Genomic DNA, 18,101 nt, shown 5'->3' with positions numbered 1-18,101 from the left:
CTTTGACTGTACAAACTCAAAACTATTTTGTACAAACATTTTTTTTTTTCTGGGATTTAGCAATCCTGTGAATCACTAAACTAATATTTAGTTGTATGACCACAGTTTTTTAAAACTGCTTGACATCTGTGTGGCATGGAGTCAACCAACTTGTGGCACCTCTCAGCTGTTATTCCACTCCATGATTCTTTAACAACATTCCACAATTCATTCACATTTCTTGGTTTTGCTTCAGAAACAGCATTTTTGATATCACCCCACAAGTTCTCAATTGGATTAAGGTCTGGATATTGGGCTGGCCACTCCATAACATTAATTTTGTTGGTTTGGAACCAAGACTTTGCCCGTTTACTAGTGTGTTTTGGGTCATTGTCTTGTTGAAACAACCATTTCAAGGGCATGTCCTCTTCAGCATAGGGCAACATGACCTCTTCAAGTATTTTAACATATGCAAACTGATCCATGATCCCTGGTATGCGATAAATAGGCCCAACACCATAGTAGGAGAAACATGCCCATATCATGATGCTTGCACCTCCATGCTTCACTGTCTTCACTGTGTACTGTGGCTTGAATTCAGAGTTTGGGGGTCGTCTCACAAACTGCCTGTGGCCCTTGGACCCAAAAAGAACAATTTTACTCTCATCAGTCCACAAAATGTTCCTCCTTTTGTCTTTAGGCCAGTTGTTGTGTTCTTTTTTAGGCAAATTGTAACCTCTTCTGCACATGCCTTTTTTTTAACAGAGGGACTTTGTGGGGGATTCTTGAAAATAGATTAGCTTCACACAGACGTCTTCTAACTGTCACAGTACTTACAGGTAACTCCAGACTGTCTTTGATCATCCTGGAGGTGATCATTGGCTGAGCCTTTGCCATTCTGGTTATTCTTCTATCCATTTTGATGGTTGTCTTCCGTTTTCTTCCACGTCTCTCTGGTTTTGCTCTCCATTTTAAGGCATTGGAGATCATTTTAGCTGAACAGCCTATCATTTTTTGCACCTCTTTATAGGTTTTCCCCTCTCTAATCAACTTTTTAATCAAAGTACGCTGTTCTTCTGAACAATGTCTTGAACGACCCATTTTCCTCAGCTTTCAAATGCATGTTCAACAAGTGTTGGCTTCATCCTTAAATAGGGGCCACCTGATTCACACCTGTTTCTTCACAAAATTGATGACCTCAGTGATTGAATGCCACACTGCTATTTTTTTGAACACACCCCTTTCAACTAATTCAACTAATTGCCCAATTGCACAGCCTTAAGAGCGTGCATATCATGAATGCTGGGTCTCATTTGTTTTCTGAGAATCTACTAAACCTACTGGTAACTTGTTTGCCACGTAGCAATAAAAAAATATACGAAAAACCTTGATTATTCTGGTTAGTCACATTGTACTGCTATTATTTTGAACAATACTGTATATTAAGGTTAATTATTAATATTAATAAATACTATTATATATATATATATATATATATATATATATATATATATATATATATATATATATATATATATATATATATATGCTGTGAATAAAACTAATTGTTTTTCATGAGTAACCTTGAGTATATTAAATAGTATCATTATTAATAAACCATTATGAATAAATTGTATATTAAGGTTAATTATTAATTGATATTATTAATCCTATATATATATATATATATATATATATATATAGACAAAAAAATTTGCGAGAGTGATTTCTCAACGACAGTACTTACATAGTAGTCACATGTGTTTAAAAGTAGCTTATGATAAGAATATGAAAAGTCTTTGTATTACCTTTGGTCTTTAGTATATGTCAACCAGGAGATTTTCATAATATGACAGGAAGAGTTACGAGCACAATCAGAAGGTTAGGTCATCGGAAAGGTTGGATGAGAGCAGAGGATGGAATATTTATGGGTAAAGGCTGAACTCTCACACGCATTAGGACATACTTTGACAAATTAACGGCGGCATTCGAGCCAATTGAGGTCAACTGATGCCTGTAGCCTACATGGGAGTTTTGAGCAGAAACTCCAGACAGCCAGAACAAATGTAGCTGAAATTCCTTATCATGTTGGAAATGATAAAGAAACTGAGCTGAAATCTGAATTATGACCTCCAGCTTTGCCACCTACTCAACAACTCCTGGAAGATGTGATTTATTGGTGAAATGTATGCATTTCTAAACTTGAGTCCACTGTTTTTGTCCAGTTCATAAAAGTCAGTGGGGTTCAAACCAACACTGGACCCCACAGACTTCCACTATATGCAAATCTTCCATAGTCTCGTGTTATTGAGTTTCACTGTGTACAGGCCTACAAATCTGAAATAAAACCACCCATATTTTGACTTTTTAAGGTTTTCCAGTATCCCTTGGCACATGAATGTTTACTAGTGAGCTAAAGCATCTCATTAGGAAATGAACAGTGGGCAGCTGAACTCATCAGTGGCTAAATTCACCTCTGTTCTGACCGCAAACCTTCATGGATCCTCTGATTAGCAATGGGTAATTGGCTCTATCCTTCATAATCTCCGACTTCAGCTCTCGGCACACAGCAATTTTTAAAAGTCCAAAAGGGCAAAAGGAACACAGCAAGATGTCGAAGGCGATTACTGTTATAAAGGTCACTCTGTTGTTTAGGGTTTCTACCTTTATATCTTCAATAGCAACTACTCTCATGACAGTAATATAAGAGAGAAGAAGCGTTATTGTGAGAAGAAAATGCATCCAGCATCCTAATGCAGTAAGACAACCTTTTTGTGAGGAGACTGATTATGGAGCAGAGGTATTCCGAGGTATTCCGAGGTAAATGGCAGATTTGGGACACTTACCAGGTCTGTTTTGGTCAGGTCTTGATATTCTGTAGAGTAATAGGAAGGTGCTTTCCCGAAGCTGTTGCTGTCACTGGCAGGTTTGTTTGGCTGGGCATGCTGGCGATAAGTGGCACTTTTAGGAGTCCAACAGAAGAGGTTGATGGATTCCCGGACACAGCGTTCAATGTCGATCTCTGACAAAACAGCAAAGAGAAATATCACTCCATAAACAAGTCAAAAGTTTGGGGTTAAATTCTAAGAAGCCTCTTATGTTTTTAATTGACTAAAAATACGGTAATATTGTAAAATATTATTACAATTTAAAATAACAGTTTCCTCTTAGAACACATTTTTTAAAGTAATTTATTCTTGCGATGCAATGCTGACTTTTTCATTACTCCTTGCCTCAGTGTCATTCTAATATGTTGATGTGATGCTCAAGAAACATTTACTGTTATCAATGTTAAAAACATTTGTGCTGCTTGATATTATTGTGGAAACAAAATGCATCCGTAGTGATGTAAACACAAATTCTATTTCATAATGCCAAGCGAGTCTTAAGCTATTGAATCTAGCACTTGCTGTTACCGGAAATGTAAATATCTTAAGAGCACTAAGAACAGCAACTTTATGCTCAAATGGCAAAGCCGCAGGAGAATTACAGACTGTCTAACTTCCATCTAATTAACCTTGGATGACCTTGGAAAGCCTCTCCAGAGAGTTGCCCTCCAGCCGATCCAAAGACTCTGACACTCTGCCAATGCTTCATTCAGTCCCAAACAAACTCAGCGAAGACATCAACACTTCATTCACACTCTCCCAGCAGCAGAGGAAGAGAAGAAGAGGAGATTCAGCTGCTTCCTTCAAAATGCAAAGCCAGCTCTCTTGATCCATTCGCCTTAAACCGGAGATTAAAGTAACGGGGATTCACATGGATAATATAAACAAACCAGGAATCCTTTCCTCGCTATCTCACTCACTTTCTATCCTGTTAGCGACAAAAAAAGTATCCCTAATGAAGTGGTTTAGTATGCTTGGCCTACTATTTAAATCAAGCCGAGTGTGACAGCTTCATTTTAGTTAAGAGGATATGATCTGAATACTGGATTATAAACACTGGACTTTCACTGAGAGGCTGTGATTACTGAAGTAATAAAGGAAAGAGAGAGAAAGAAACAACAACTGTGTTGCCTACTATTTGAGAATTGCTATTTGTATGGCAAACAGAGATTCTGTCTATGTGATGGGTTTCAAATCAGTCACCTTTGATGCTCTTTTGCAGTTAAGATGGCAAATAAGGCTTTGGAATAGAGAAAGGAGGAGGAAAATGAATGCAAACAGCATGAGAAATGAGGCACCAATCAGTCAGTGCATTAGAGACCGTGACAGACGATCCACCTCTCCTCCAACCATCACCTCCCCGTCCCGCCTTCCACTGACCCAAATCTACAGGCAGAGATGAAGAAAGACAGACGGATCTGGAAGTTCAAGACACGCGCACATCATAATTACAGAGCATCGTCACCTCTGCCATAACAGTAATGTAACATCCTCCCAATCGAACCAGGGGTCATTGACACCCCACGTGCGACCCACATTCAATCCACACCGCTCTCGAATCCCAACCCTACACAGTGGCATGGAAGGAATGAGGAAAGACATCCAGTCACATTGCATGAATGTTGCACGAAACGCCTCCACCATCAGTGTAGCCAAGACAAATATCATGTGACCGAAGGACAGATTTGGTTATGCATTCCACATCCCATCTTTCTAAACAAAGCTTTCGTTACAGTATTAGCTGCAGACGTTATTCAGACTTTCAGATGGCATGAAATATACATGCATGAAGGAGTCATCTGGATTCAGTGGGAAAGTGGGATAGAACTAAATGACATAACTTCTCCTGAATCATCGGATATGGTTGAAAGAGTGAAATCAGCAAAATATGGATATGGAATAGATGTTATTATTATGCTTGTAATCATAATTACTGTATTAGCTATGATGTTTCGTAAACGATGGTTATCACGGTAAATTTGTGAAATGGTACCTCATGAATAACTGAATCTTGTGGTGAAAGATTTTTTTTTTTCAGAATGAACAAGCAGACAGAATTTATATTAAGAAATTGTACAGCATCTGCATTGATCCATGGCCAAATGTGTTGTCAATTAACATAAATGTTCAGTTTAAAATGGTTAAAAACTAAAACAATATACACTAATGTTCAGAAGATTGGGGTCAGTGAGATAGAAGCCTCTTATGTTTACCAAGGCTGTAATTATTTTATTAAAATGCAAAAAAAAAAAAGAAAAAAAAATTTAAATTAAAATGACCATTTTCTACTCAAATATATTCTATATTCTAAAATGAAATTTATTCCTGTGATGCAAAGCTGAATTTTCCCATTTTTGTCTTCAGTATCACATGACCCTTTAGAAATCATTCTAATATTTGGTTTTCAAGAAACATTTCTTCTCATCAATGCTGAAAACTGTTGTGCTGCTTAATATTTTTGTGGGAATTCTTTGATTTTTGGGGAAATTTATTTGAAATAGAAATCTTTTGTAACCTTTTTTTTTTTTTTTTTTGGAGGATATATCCTAACAATACTTTCGATCAATTTAATGCACCCTTGTTGAAAAACAAAATAATTCTGAAAGGTAGAGGGAAAGAAAACTATAAAATATTTATTCCAAAATAGACCATATTTTACATTTCATTCATTTGATACAAGTAGTGCTGCTGGAAAGTTTGTGAACCCTTTAGAATTTTCTAGAATTTTCTATATGACCCAAAATGTCATAAGATTTTCACATAAGTCCTGAAAAGTAAAAAGGAAAATGATCCAGTGGTACATATCTGTGCCTTGTAAAAGTAGGAATAACTGCATCTAAACATTTCTTGTAACTGCTGATCAGTCCTGCACAACATTTTGTAGGAATTTAAGCCCATTTTTCATTATGATGTTGGAAGGTTTCCTCCTACGAACTGGCTGCTTCAGCTCCTTCCACAACATTTCAAATGGATTAAGGTCTGGACTTTGACTTGGACATCCTGAAACAGCTTGTGTGCTCGGGGTCATTGTCTTGCTGCATGGCCTACTTTCTCGAGACTCAGTTCTTGGTCAGACATCCTGACATTTTCCTTTCAATTTTGCTGGTATAGTTCAGAATTCATTGTTCCATCAATGATGGCAAGCCGACCGGGACCAGATGCAGAAAAACAGGCCCAAACCATGATATTACCATCACCATATTTCACAGATGGGATCAGTTTCAAGCCATGCCAAGCAAATATGAGAAAGGCCTCTAGTTGCTTAGAAGTTACCTTGGAGTCTTTTGCAACCCCGCCAACTATTAGATGTCTTGCTTTCGGAGTGATCTTTGTTGGTGGACCACTCCTGGGGAAATTAACAGTGGTCTTGGATTTCCTCCATTTGTACCCCATCTGTCTGACTGTGGGTTTGTGGAGTCCAAACTCTTTAGAGATAGCTTTGTAACCTTTTTCAGCCTGATGAGCAACACCAACTCTTTGTCCGAGGTCCCTTAGAGATTTCCTTTGTTCATGCCATGATTCACTTCCACAAACATGATCAAACTTGGATAGATCCCAGTTCTTTAAATAAAACAGGGCAGACACTGACAGCTGAATGAAAACACCTGTGAACAGAATCGACTCTAGTTTCACCTTCAAATCAACTGCTAATCCTACTTTTGCCAATCACAGATCATTTTCCTGAATAAATAAATGTCAAAGAAAATATATGATTAGGTTTTCATTGTCTACTTTCAAGACTTGAGTGAAAATCGGATGATGTTTTGGGTCTTGCATGATCCATTCCAATGAAAGAAATTTGTTGCTGAAAAGTTTGATTGTCCATTGCTCTGCTGCAAAATTTAAATTTGAACAGTGAGTGCAGATCTTTTATCTGAAGGTCATATTAATGCAATTAGATTAGAATATTAGAAATATTTTTTGAGTGAATTCTGCTATCATCCACACTCCTTTATAGATAATAACATCAGTAAGGACCTTCACAAATGTTCACCGGTCGAGCGCTTACACCGAACATCACCCGGAGCTTCACGGCTTAATGTTCGCATGTCTTTTCAGAGTCTACAAAATAATAAAAAAAGTGCAAAGAGAGTGAACCTAGGCCATTTAACACCTATCGGCTCATGAATCCATTTCATCACTGCCAACGTTTTCCAGCCCACGGTTTCCATAAGATATAAGAAGGGAAGAAAAAAAAAACCTTGATAAAGGTGATAACAGTTAGTTAAAACCTCTTTATGAGGGAATGAAAAAAGCCAATGGAGGAAAATTCACCTCCAAGACTTTTCTCCAGAGAAATATAACTTGCTACCAAAAGAGATCTGCAGTTGTGGCCAAAACAAAACACTCAGGGACATACACAAACCCAGTCTCTATGGTTTAATTAGTAACCTGCATGAGATAATAATAATAATAAAAATGGTAACATGTTATTAACAAGTTGAGACGTTTGTGTACAGGAGGCAGGAACTGCAAGGCACTGGTTCACCAACTCTATATTTAGTGCTAACAGTGTGTAAAGTAAACCCAGTCATGTAGCAACAAGTGGGTCAAACAAACACGCTACGATCGAGGAATGTGATGACCGTGCTTAAAGACTCAATAGAAAAATGTTTTAGTGAATGCTTTGGGCATAAATGAATAATGCACTTTAATGAGAACAGTGTAAAACGAGAGTAACAAGTACCTTTATTCCAACAGTATTGCTTGATTCATTCGAAGCAGACTGATTCAGTACTCAATGAATCAATGATTCAGCAGTGAGGAATATCAAGGTAGAACACCTTAAATGTCAGTCTGCTCAACACAAAAAGCTCTTGCACAGCTCCTTAAGATTTGGAATGTAGTGCATATGGAATACTTTTATGATATTTTCATTATAACATCTTCGAATTTGTTCCTTTAGAATCGTTTATTTTCTGCTAAGCTGCTTTGCGACGATGTGTATCATGAAAAGCGCTATATAAAAAACATGAACTTGATTGAAGTGAACTGAGACCACCTAGAACTCCAAAGCAACCACATGTATAGCAATGCAATGGCAAACAATAACAACTGTAGCATTGTGCTAGTGGAGAACTGCATGTTCTTGCACTCCTCACATGCTCTTTAGTAAAAATCATAGTCAGTGATTCATATATGTTTGTGCAATGTTGGCTGGATCTCTGTAAAAATGTATAATCTCAATGGAGGAACAAGTGCTTCTGATTACTATTTGCGTGCAGGTTTTGTAGTTGAACTTGGAAGGACCACATTTTTGGACCAAATAAAATCAAGTTTTGCTTTAAATCTCCTGTATTAACAGGTTTGAGAGTTAGAGTTAAAACCTTTTGCATATAAAACTCACTAATAGAGTGAAATGTGTGTGTGTGTGTGTGTTTAAGTCTGAAAGACTACAGCAAACCGAGAAGAAGCTGGTAAGCAGCAAGGAAACATATTTTACCTATAAAAGGAGTTTTCTCCCTCAGACTTTTCATGTGGCTTTACAGCGAAAAAGAACAGAAAAATGTAATCCCAAAATCTCAGCAGTATCGACCTGTACCCCGTTTGGATACACCAGTCTCCTTCCAATGGCTTTTAAATGTTTAATGCCACCCGCTCCTCTCTGACGAGGAAATAGCCATTTAAAACCAGCGATCTGGAGACAAACGAAGCGAAACAATCTCAAGATGGGAGATAACGGCCCACACCATGGACGCCTGCCAGCGAGATCCTGTAACAGCAGAGGCAGGCGCAGTTGCATGTGAGGCATGCATTAGACAACTCAACAGCATGTGGTGGAGGAAACGACAGCCGTGACCTTCTCAAACGTAAGTGTCTGCATGTTCATCCACGTTCGTCAGAACTACCGCCCCACGTGGTGTTAATTACACCGCTGTCACAATTACAGACAGAAAAGAGAAGAAACATCAATCCCTGGAGACCTTCGTTCAAACCCATCCTCGGCTTCAAAAGCGAAACTTTCAAAGGCGTTTAATTCTCGGAGAGCCTGTGTGCGTTCGTGGGTTTCCGCAGCATAACGTTACTAGTCAGTAAGCTGACAAAAGTTCTGCTTTGAAACAAATTCCCTGTTCTGTGAATACTGATGCTTTGCATATGCCCAAAAAACCCCAGGCAACTTTTACAGACTTCCCCGAGAGAAATAATGTGACATGTTTGTAAATAATTCTCATAAAGTCTTCCTCTGAAGCACAAAATCCAACCGCGACAACTAGCTGAGCCTTGCAAAAGTTCTGTGGCGGTACCACGTCATAATAGATTAGGACTTTAACATGCCGTGGTATTTTGTGATTTTTATAGTTATGATATTAATACTCCAAAAAACATCACAGAATACTACAAAACTAACACTTTACATCCCATAAAACAGAAATAATGGTAAAACCAAGATATTTAACAGCATAGAAAGCATAACACACGGATCAATGATGATAACTTTTTCATCTATGAAGTGGCATTAAAAAATGCTATTAATACAGACTCCAATTATTGGAAAACGCCTCTTGTGCGATGATTCTGATAAAGAAAATTATTTTGATATTTTTAAAAGAATATAGCAAGGTGGTGTAAAACTCTGGAGATAGTAATAAAGTTTTTCCAACTACTTGCATGTAGATTGGTATAATATTTTATTATTATCTCTTCAAAAACAGTGGTAGTTTTAGTTTAAAATATTACTATTTAAAAAACAATTGGAAATGATATTAGAAAGCGAACCCTTGTAGACCCCTTAATGATGTTTTGTAGATATCATTATTATTATTATTTTAATTCAGACAATCTTAAGCAGATGTCATATTTGAAAAGAAATCATGTAATTTGTCAAAAAAAATTAATAATATTAATAATAACAAATTATGAAAATAATGAAGATGTGTACACTCAAGGAAAATATTTATATGTATTTAAAATGAATTTCATTATTACCCCACTTATGTATTATTATTATTTCATTATTACCTCACTTATGTATTATGTTTGCCATTTTCATACATACATAAAATACATATTTTGTACTACTGTTCGAACATTTTGAAATGTTTTTATAAATGAGCTTTAAATTAGATTTGCAAACAATTTTCCCATCTCGTATATTATCCCATCAATTTTCCCATCTCATACATCCTTATTTGTCTACAGAAAGAACAGACAGAATCAAAATCATCTGCATGTTTTTAAAAAAATGAGACCGTGTTAGCCTGAGGAGGTAATAAAATGTCATCACAACAAAAAATGTTAACAAATATTACAAAATACGAGATCAAACAGTATGTACAGCACTCTTTTTCATGGAAGAAAATATCCAACAGCACTGATTTAAGATGGATAATGGATGTCAGCTTATTTAGTCCATTTATATATATATATATATATATATATATATATATACCCAGGCAGCTTATTCCTAATCCAGTCTGCTACATGCCGTTAGACTCCAGAAGCTCCTGCAGGCAGATGTACATGATATAACACTGAGAAACAGGTTTTGACACAGAGCCACTAGTTAATCTGGCTTGAGGAACTGATCAAACCTCAGTGCATCCCTCGCATTGTCTGATTCTGTCAAGTTTTCAGCAATATCTGATAGAAGACTGTCCTGTAAAACCTCTGAATCTATTTCCAGACTCGTCAGTGACAGATGCTTATTAGCCACTTGTAGTCAGATCCTCTTTTTGTCAAAATGTGATTTGTGCTTTGCTTCCAGCTGGATATTTGTCTCCTGACAGGACGGAGTAATGGCGTGTCTCACGGGCTTCTGTTGAACATCGCTGACATGTCTAGATTTCTCTGTGATTGCTGGTGCAATGGTTTTGCTGATGTTAAAGTTGATTTCTTTCGAATTTTGCTTTTCTTTTGCTTTTTTTTTGGAATCATCCCTAGCACCACCTGACAGACATCACAGAATCAGTCAACCTGTTAAATCATACTCATCTTTGTGATGATCCTAGTCTCTAGAAACGGCAAAAAAAAAAAAAATAGATACAAGATATTTTGCATTTCTGTTTGGTGCCATTAGTGCTGCACGTTTTAGCTTTAAAGGTGCAATAAGCGTTTATGGTTCATATTCATCTTCTCAAACCACTCATATAACAGCATTAGCCTCAAACAAACAGATGCTCAGGTGTTTCAGTTCATTATCTTGGCTGAATTAAAAAATAAACTGGTCATGTGATCTTGACATGTTGGTCACAGTCAGTAAAATAAAATTTGTATTTAAAAAAAGATCAATATAGAATAAAATATATTTGTATATCACTGATATGACTTATTTTAGCATTATATACTATTTTTTTTATTTTAGTTGCATTTTTATTACTTTTTTTGTAATATTTCTGTTTAACTTCTATTAAGATTTTTATTTCAGTTGAAGTAATTTTAGTACTTAAACATTTCAGTTACTTGTGAAGTCAAAATGTTTGCTTTTTAAATTATTATTTATTTATATATTTTTATTTCATCTTTAGTGAAATTCCTAAAATTAATATTTAATATTTGAATAATTTTAGTTTTAGTTACCAAGATGAGTCTTGGTCTACTATTTGACTACTATGTCAAATCTACTATTAATATTTTTGTGTGCAAAGCATGTAAATGAATAATTAAATTAATTTTATTAAATTAATAATATATATTGCACCTGTAAGGGAAAAGCTAAACTGACAACTAAAACAAAACATTTTATTTTAGTTAATTTTGTGCCCTAGCCCTTTATATATGGCTCTGTATGTTTATTTTCTAAATTTGTAATTTTTTATTTTATTTAATTTTGTTTTGTGTCCTAGCTATCCATTTAAATATGTTTTTGTTTCTTTATTTTCTAGAGATTCAAAAATGTATTTAAACGTATACAAATTAAAGTGGAATAGACATTATCTTAGATGGTGGGAAAAACAGAAAGTATTGCAGCATGCATATCTATTGTCAATAAATAAAAAAAAGGCATTTAAATGCGCTCTTGCCTTTTTTACCTTTTCACACACACACACACACACACACACACTTTTACACACATTTTTTCACACCACTGTTTACACCAGTGTGTTTTAGCCTGAAAGATACAGCGACAAGTTTCAGAAATTGTCCTGCTTTCAACTGCCACGGTAACGTGATATTTTCCACATTATTTTGGGATGTAATCCCTGCATTGTGGCTGAGTATACACACCATCAGCGTTCCTGCAGCGCTGAATGCTCCCAGCTAATTCCCTCACATTAGACTCAATCATCGTCCATCACTTCAGCCACGCCGCGCAGCTCAGTGTTGACAGCAACCTCGGGGAATAGTGGCAAGCAGATGCCAGAGGAAACACACGGAGCTGTCCTGACCAAAACACCACTCATCAGGCCCATTGGTGCCTGCCTGCTGCCTCTCCCAGCATACCACATGGAAAGAACGGCATGAGCCGCATAACTTATCCTGAGCTCATCGCAAACAAGTCCCAACTGAGTCCCGGCGTCAGGAAGCTTACAGGGAATAAAGCACATTGTTTGACAGAGGGGAGGCAAAGTGCGCCTAACCAGACAGGTGTGCATCACTCTGCAGTTTCCAATTCTGGGTCCACAGCGACTGTCTGTTTCTCAGCACTATACACAGTGTTTCTATAGTGTAAAGAGGATTTACCCACAGTGCACCTGCTCTTAATAATTCTAGGATATACTTGAGGTGTGACCACATTTATCATTGCTCAGTAAAATTTTGTGGGTGAAATTCAGTAATTTTATCAGGAATCCACGTGATCCGTTTTGACGTGCTTATAAAAAAAAAAAAAGCCCTTTTTTGTAACATTTCCATTTAGCTTCTATTTATTTTTTTATTTTAGTTTTAGAAATCATAGTATTTGAGCTTATCTAAGTTAGTTGGAAAAGAAACCATGTTTATTTTTCATTTCTTAAATATTTACATTTGTCACCCATGCGGTCAAAATGAGTCACAAAATGCGCACAGTCTAATTTTGAACTACAAGCAAAAGATGTGAAAAATTTCCGTTTTAGTCGGACATAAATTTTCTGATGCCACTGGATACACCATCAGTGAAGTTCCTGGAATTATCGGGTGTTTCAACATCATACACCCTCCTCCAGGTGTCCCAGCTGGGGCTGATCAGACCAGCTGGCTGGACACTTAGTACTCCATGGCTCTCCTCTTTTTAGCCATTCCCACCTTGAAACCCTCTCTGCTGCTTAAGTGGTGCTACATATAGCACATATCTCCTGCTCGCTCCCTCAATGCCCAGCTCTCTGTAGACTCTGTAACATGCTGCAAACCCCCCACATCTAACTTCAACTGGGATGCACCTCGCTCTCCATCCTGCCTGCTTGCAGTCGCTGACGAGTCCTTCATACATGGAGAGTTTACTTTCGAATGCATATTCTAAGCAATCTTCCCATGGGACGGTCAGTTCCAGCAGCACAACTTGTTTTGTGGATTCCAATGGTAACTACAATATGACTAGGGAACTTCAGCTGTTTTTCTAAGTCCACTAGCAGTTGCCAGTCCCTTGCAGAGGCCAGAATGCCTGCAGATTTTCTCTTTGTTGAAATAGGCTGCTCTCCAACTCTGACGAAGTTAATTCTCTGCTTGGAGGGTCGGGACCGCTTTTCCCTTTCGACTCCAGTGTTGATAACTTCAACAATGGTCTTCAGGACTCGTTTGTGCCTCCATCGATACCAGCCTTCTCCAAATGCCTTTGGGCAGCAGCTCAAAATATGCTCCAGAATTCCTCGCTTGGAGCACAGTGGGTATGCTGGTGACTCTACTTTTCCCCAATAAGTGAAGATTTGATGGAGTCGGCAGAACATTGTACACTGTCAGGATGAGAAATGGACTATGGTGTGGCTCATCATGCCAAAGCTCCATCCAGGTAACTTTTCTATCTATTGCTTCCGCCCATTTCGTCCAGGCTCCTTGTTAGTTTCATTCCCAGATTTCCCACTGCCCTGCAGGATCTCCTCCACAGTTGCTGTCACCTCCTCCTGAACAAGGCTGTTCCTTTTCTTCCTTCTGATGAGGTTCACATGTGGTGCCGGAAAGGATCCCAACCTTTCCTCTGCCTTCTTAACAGCCTCTTCTTCCATCCATTTTCTGCCAGTCCTCCCTTGGATCCCTGCTTTGGGTACTTTCTGGTCTTGAGTCCCTGTATTATAACACTTCTATATTTGAAAGGTAGCTGCAGCTTGTTGTGATGTCCATAAAGCACGATTCTGCTCAGGCTCTTCAGCAATCTCCATCTCCTGATGGATGTAGCAACTAACTTACTTCTTCAAGATCTCAACTGTTGGTACTTCATATACAAGAAGAGGCCACAGAATTCTAGTGCTGGTATACCCAGGCTTTAAACTTCCCAGGCAAGCCAGAATTGAGTAGAACTGTCGAACACCTTGCCTAGACTCTTGACTGGCTTTTCTGATATATCTGGAATGTCTGTGCCTGCAATGTGGAATCTTAGTTTATCTTCCACCTTCCCTTTCTTCAGTACCAATGATCTTTATTTGTCAGGTTTGAAAATGCATAAGGGCACTTCATTAGCTCCTCTAGGCCCTGTAAAATCCACCGACATCCTGGGATCATCCATAAAAGCCCTGATGGGTGGTTGTCGCTGGAATACCTGCATCTCCACCCTTTTGTCCTGATGTATAGATATAGGTGTTTTCTGCCAAATAGGTGCGATTCGATTGAAGACAGCACTGAAGAAGATCTTTGCTCCTATGCTCAGCAGGGAGATTATGCGGAACTGATCTATACGAGTTGAGTTTTCCTCCTTTGGGATCCATACCCCTTCAGCCACTCGCCAATGCTCTGGGATTCTTACCCATCTTCAGAAAATGAAAAGAATCTGCCACAGATGAAAAAGGAGTTTGGGGCAGTTTTTGTAGTCTTTGTATGAGAACTGCAGCTCTGACAAGTGAAACTGTGACTCTGGTCCAGGAGACTAAAGGTGTCACACTAATCCAACTCCTGTTCTCTCTTTAGATCGCTGTATGTATTGTATATGTATATGTATGCATTCTTCCAGTGAACAGACCAGCTTTCCACTATGCTTCTGCCCCAGCAAATCCTTAGCAAACTTAAAAGGGATCAGCTATAAAAGCAGCATGTCCCTTTCACGACAGCACCTCTGATGCCCCTCTGCTCGGCGTAGGACCCTGATCTACTTTCGCAGGATAAACATCAGCGGAGCTATGCCAATGCACTCACTCTCTCCTGCCTCCTTAAACTGGGACTTCAGCGCACGCATCTCCTTCCTGATGTTATGAAATCTCACTGCTCTACAATTCTTGGAGTAAGGTGTTCTCATACTTTTCTCCTCTTCTCCAAACCATTCGGCTCCCATATTGACAATAATGGTCATCGTGGCTTGCAGCTTTCCTTCAGCATCTCCCTTAACTGTAGCCTCCAAAATCTCCCCCAAAAAAAGAGTTTATTAAACCCTCTTCTAGCAATCCCAATGCTCCAAATAGTTATTAAACATCTAAAATGATTGCTATTTGTACATTTTCTGAAAGGAATACTTTTTTCTATGTTCACTGGATAACTGCTGCTGCTTCTCACCACAAGATGCAGGACTATTGTTGCAAAGCACAGCATTCCAGCTTAGTGAATATTCATATCAAATTCTCAGTGACATGAGTCCAAAACAGTAAAATACGATTTTAAACCCAAGCTGATGAAAACAAAACAATCGGCTGACGGACATTTACAAACTGCTTGCATAAGCTGCGCCTTCCCTATAAAGTGCATCATTGTGAAATATGTCTTGGCAGGATTCAAACAAACATAATCTGTTATGATTTACATGAATGTTTGTTAATGGTTGAAGAAAAATCTGATGTAACGTTATATTAGATCCATGCATTACAGTAGGTTTTAATATAGATTTTAATCAAACATATTCACAAAATCAACTCTGCTGACTTAATCGACATTTTTTTCTGATTCCAAGAAGTCATATATCGGTTTGAAAATATTTTAATGGAGAATGTGAAAACAAATAGTACTCCTTTTTTGTTAAATAAAACAAAAGGTTTTAACTTTTAGTTTTAGGTTTTTCAACAAATAACGTAAACATTGAGAATGAATTTAATAAAGAATTCATTATTATGGAATAACATGAGGTATTGGATTTTTTTTTTCATATATTTATTCAGTTAATAAAAATATTTGTAGCAATGTATTTAGCATTTCTACAGTATGCAATAGATTTATCCACAATGCACCTGCTCTACATAATTCTAGTCACAGGTATCATTGCTCTGTGAAATTTTGTAGAAGAAATCCAATCATTTCAATATGTATCGACGTGATCGGTTTTGTAAAGTGCTTTTTAAATGTATTAGTTTTTTTGTAAAATTTCTATTTAGCTTCTATTTATATTTTTATTTTAGTTTTAGAAATTCTAGGATTTCAACTTATTTACGTTAGTTGGAAAATTATCACCATTTTCATTTAATTTTATTTTTATTCTCCCCATAAAACAAAAACTTTTAGTTTTAAATAACTTAAAAACGAATAATTAATTTAATAAAGAGCCACAATGCACCTGCTCTACATAATGGTTGTCACATTTCTGCACGCTTTATAAACAAACTCCAGCTGTTCCAAAATGCAGCAGCTAGAGTTTTTACTAGAACCAGGAAGTATGAGCATATTATCCCAGTTCTGTCAACACTGCACTACCTCTCTATCAAACATTGTATAGATATAAATCTTGCTTATTACTCATAAAGCCCTGAATGGATTAGCACCTCAGTATTTTAAGGAGCTCTTATTGCACTAGAGTTCTACACGTCCGCTGCGTTCTCAAAACTCTGGCAATTTGATAATACTTAGAATATCAAAATCATCTGTGGGCAGCAGATCCTTTCCTAATTAGCTCCAAACTCTGGAATAACCTACCTAACATTGTTCAGGAGGCAGACACACTCTGTCGGTTTAAATCTAGAACCTCTTCAACCTGGCTTACACATAACACACTAACACGTTTCTAATATTCAAATCCATTAAAGAAAGTTATTCTTTGGAATAACATGAGGGTGAACAAGTGCTAAGTGCAAGTATATTTTTTCATTTATTTAAAACTTTATTAGAACCTTTCATTATTAGCACTTTACTCAGCATTTTTACAGCATACAGTGGATTTACCCACAATGCACCTGCTCTACATAATTCTAGTAATTAGTGTGTGGTCACAATTATTGTTGCTGCAAAATTTTGCGGGCAAAGTAATTTTAACAGGAATCCATGCGATCGGCTCAATTTCACTCTTAGATAACAGACACTTTTTTTGCCAGCTAAATTTTGTAAAATGTGACAAGACCTTTACTCAGTTGATGGGGTCAAAATGGGATCTTTCCAATAAAATGCACTTTGAAGCTTTTAAATAAAAGCTCAATGTACTGTGCAGAAATTTTCCTTCAAAATGCTAATTTATGCTAACCAAACAGCAAAACAAGTCATTTAGAAACTGTCATCAGCATACAACCACCCATGTTGACATGTCAATGCCTGTTCAATATTCAACTAAATTTATGCATTTAGCAGACACTTTTATCCAAAGCGACTTACATTGCATTCAGACTAATAATTTTCTCTTAAGATGTGTTCCCTGGGATTCGAACCTACAACTTGCTAACTCGGTGCTCTACCACTTCAGCTACAGGAACACTAAGAACTTGGCGTGATGAATGAAAGTCTGAACTACACTGGCACACAGAGGTTATCTAAACATAACACATATCATTTACACGCAGAAGTCTTAAAGGTACAGCAGCAACAGCCTGTCAGGTCAGAAATGATCGCGAGAAACTAAATCATTGTTTTTGCTACAAGAAACCTACAAGTAACAATATACAGTAGATGGACTTTAGTATGGAAAAAAATAATAAAATGCTACAAAGGAATATGTAAAAGAAAAGAAAATGCACTGGTGACTCTTACCAGGCAGGTCTGAGAAGAGCAGTATGCACTCGTTGAAGCCGTTGGCCAGCAGACGGTCCCTCAGCTGCTGTAGAATAGCTACACCGATGCAGAAGGGGAAAGAGGAGTTTCCCAAAAGCAGAGTGTCCCACAGGTGGAAGATCTTGTGCAGGGGGAACACATCTGCAGAGGAAATGGGACAAGAAATGAGTTATTTTGCAGCCTTTGCACTGTAACAGCTGCGCATTAATTTGGTCAACAGGCCTTCTGCATCATGGCTGTTGCTATATTGTGTAATTTCTGATTTCAGATTCCAGAACT

General features: G+C 37.5%; 1 protein-coding gene across 1 annotated transcript in view; it reads right to left on the bottom strand.

The window, feature by feature from the left end:
• tbck (TBC1 domain containing kinase) overlaps positions 1-18,101 on the bottom strand; it is a 44,385-nt gene that overhangs the window by 9,707 nt on the left and 16,577 nt on the right. Inside the window, exons 22-23 of the mRNA XM_052545031.1 lie at positions 17,802-17,963; positions 2,826-3,001 (exon numbers count right to left, since the gene is read on the bottom strand). Coding sequence (XP_052400991.1) covers positions 2,826-3,001; positions 17,802-17,963 — 338 coding nt within the window. The remainder of the gene's footprint in view (positions 1-2,825; positions 3,002-17,801; positions 17,964-18,101) is intronic.

The sequence above is a fragment of the Carassius gibelio genome, chromosome B1, assembly GCF_023724105.1.
Source record: "Carassius gibelio isolate Cgi1373 ecotype wild population from Czech Republic chromosome B1, carGib1.2-hapl.c, whole genome shotgun sequence".
NCBI lineage: Eukaryota > Metazoa > Chordata > Actinopteri > Cypriniformes > Cyprinidae > Carassius > Carassius gibelio.
This window is presented reverse-complemented; position numbering and strand designations above follow the sequence as displayed.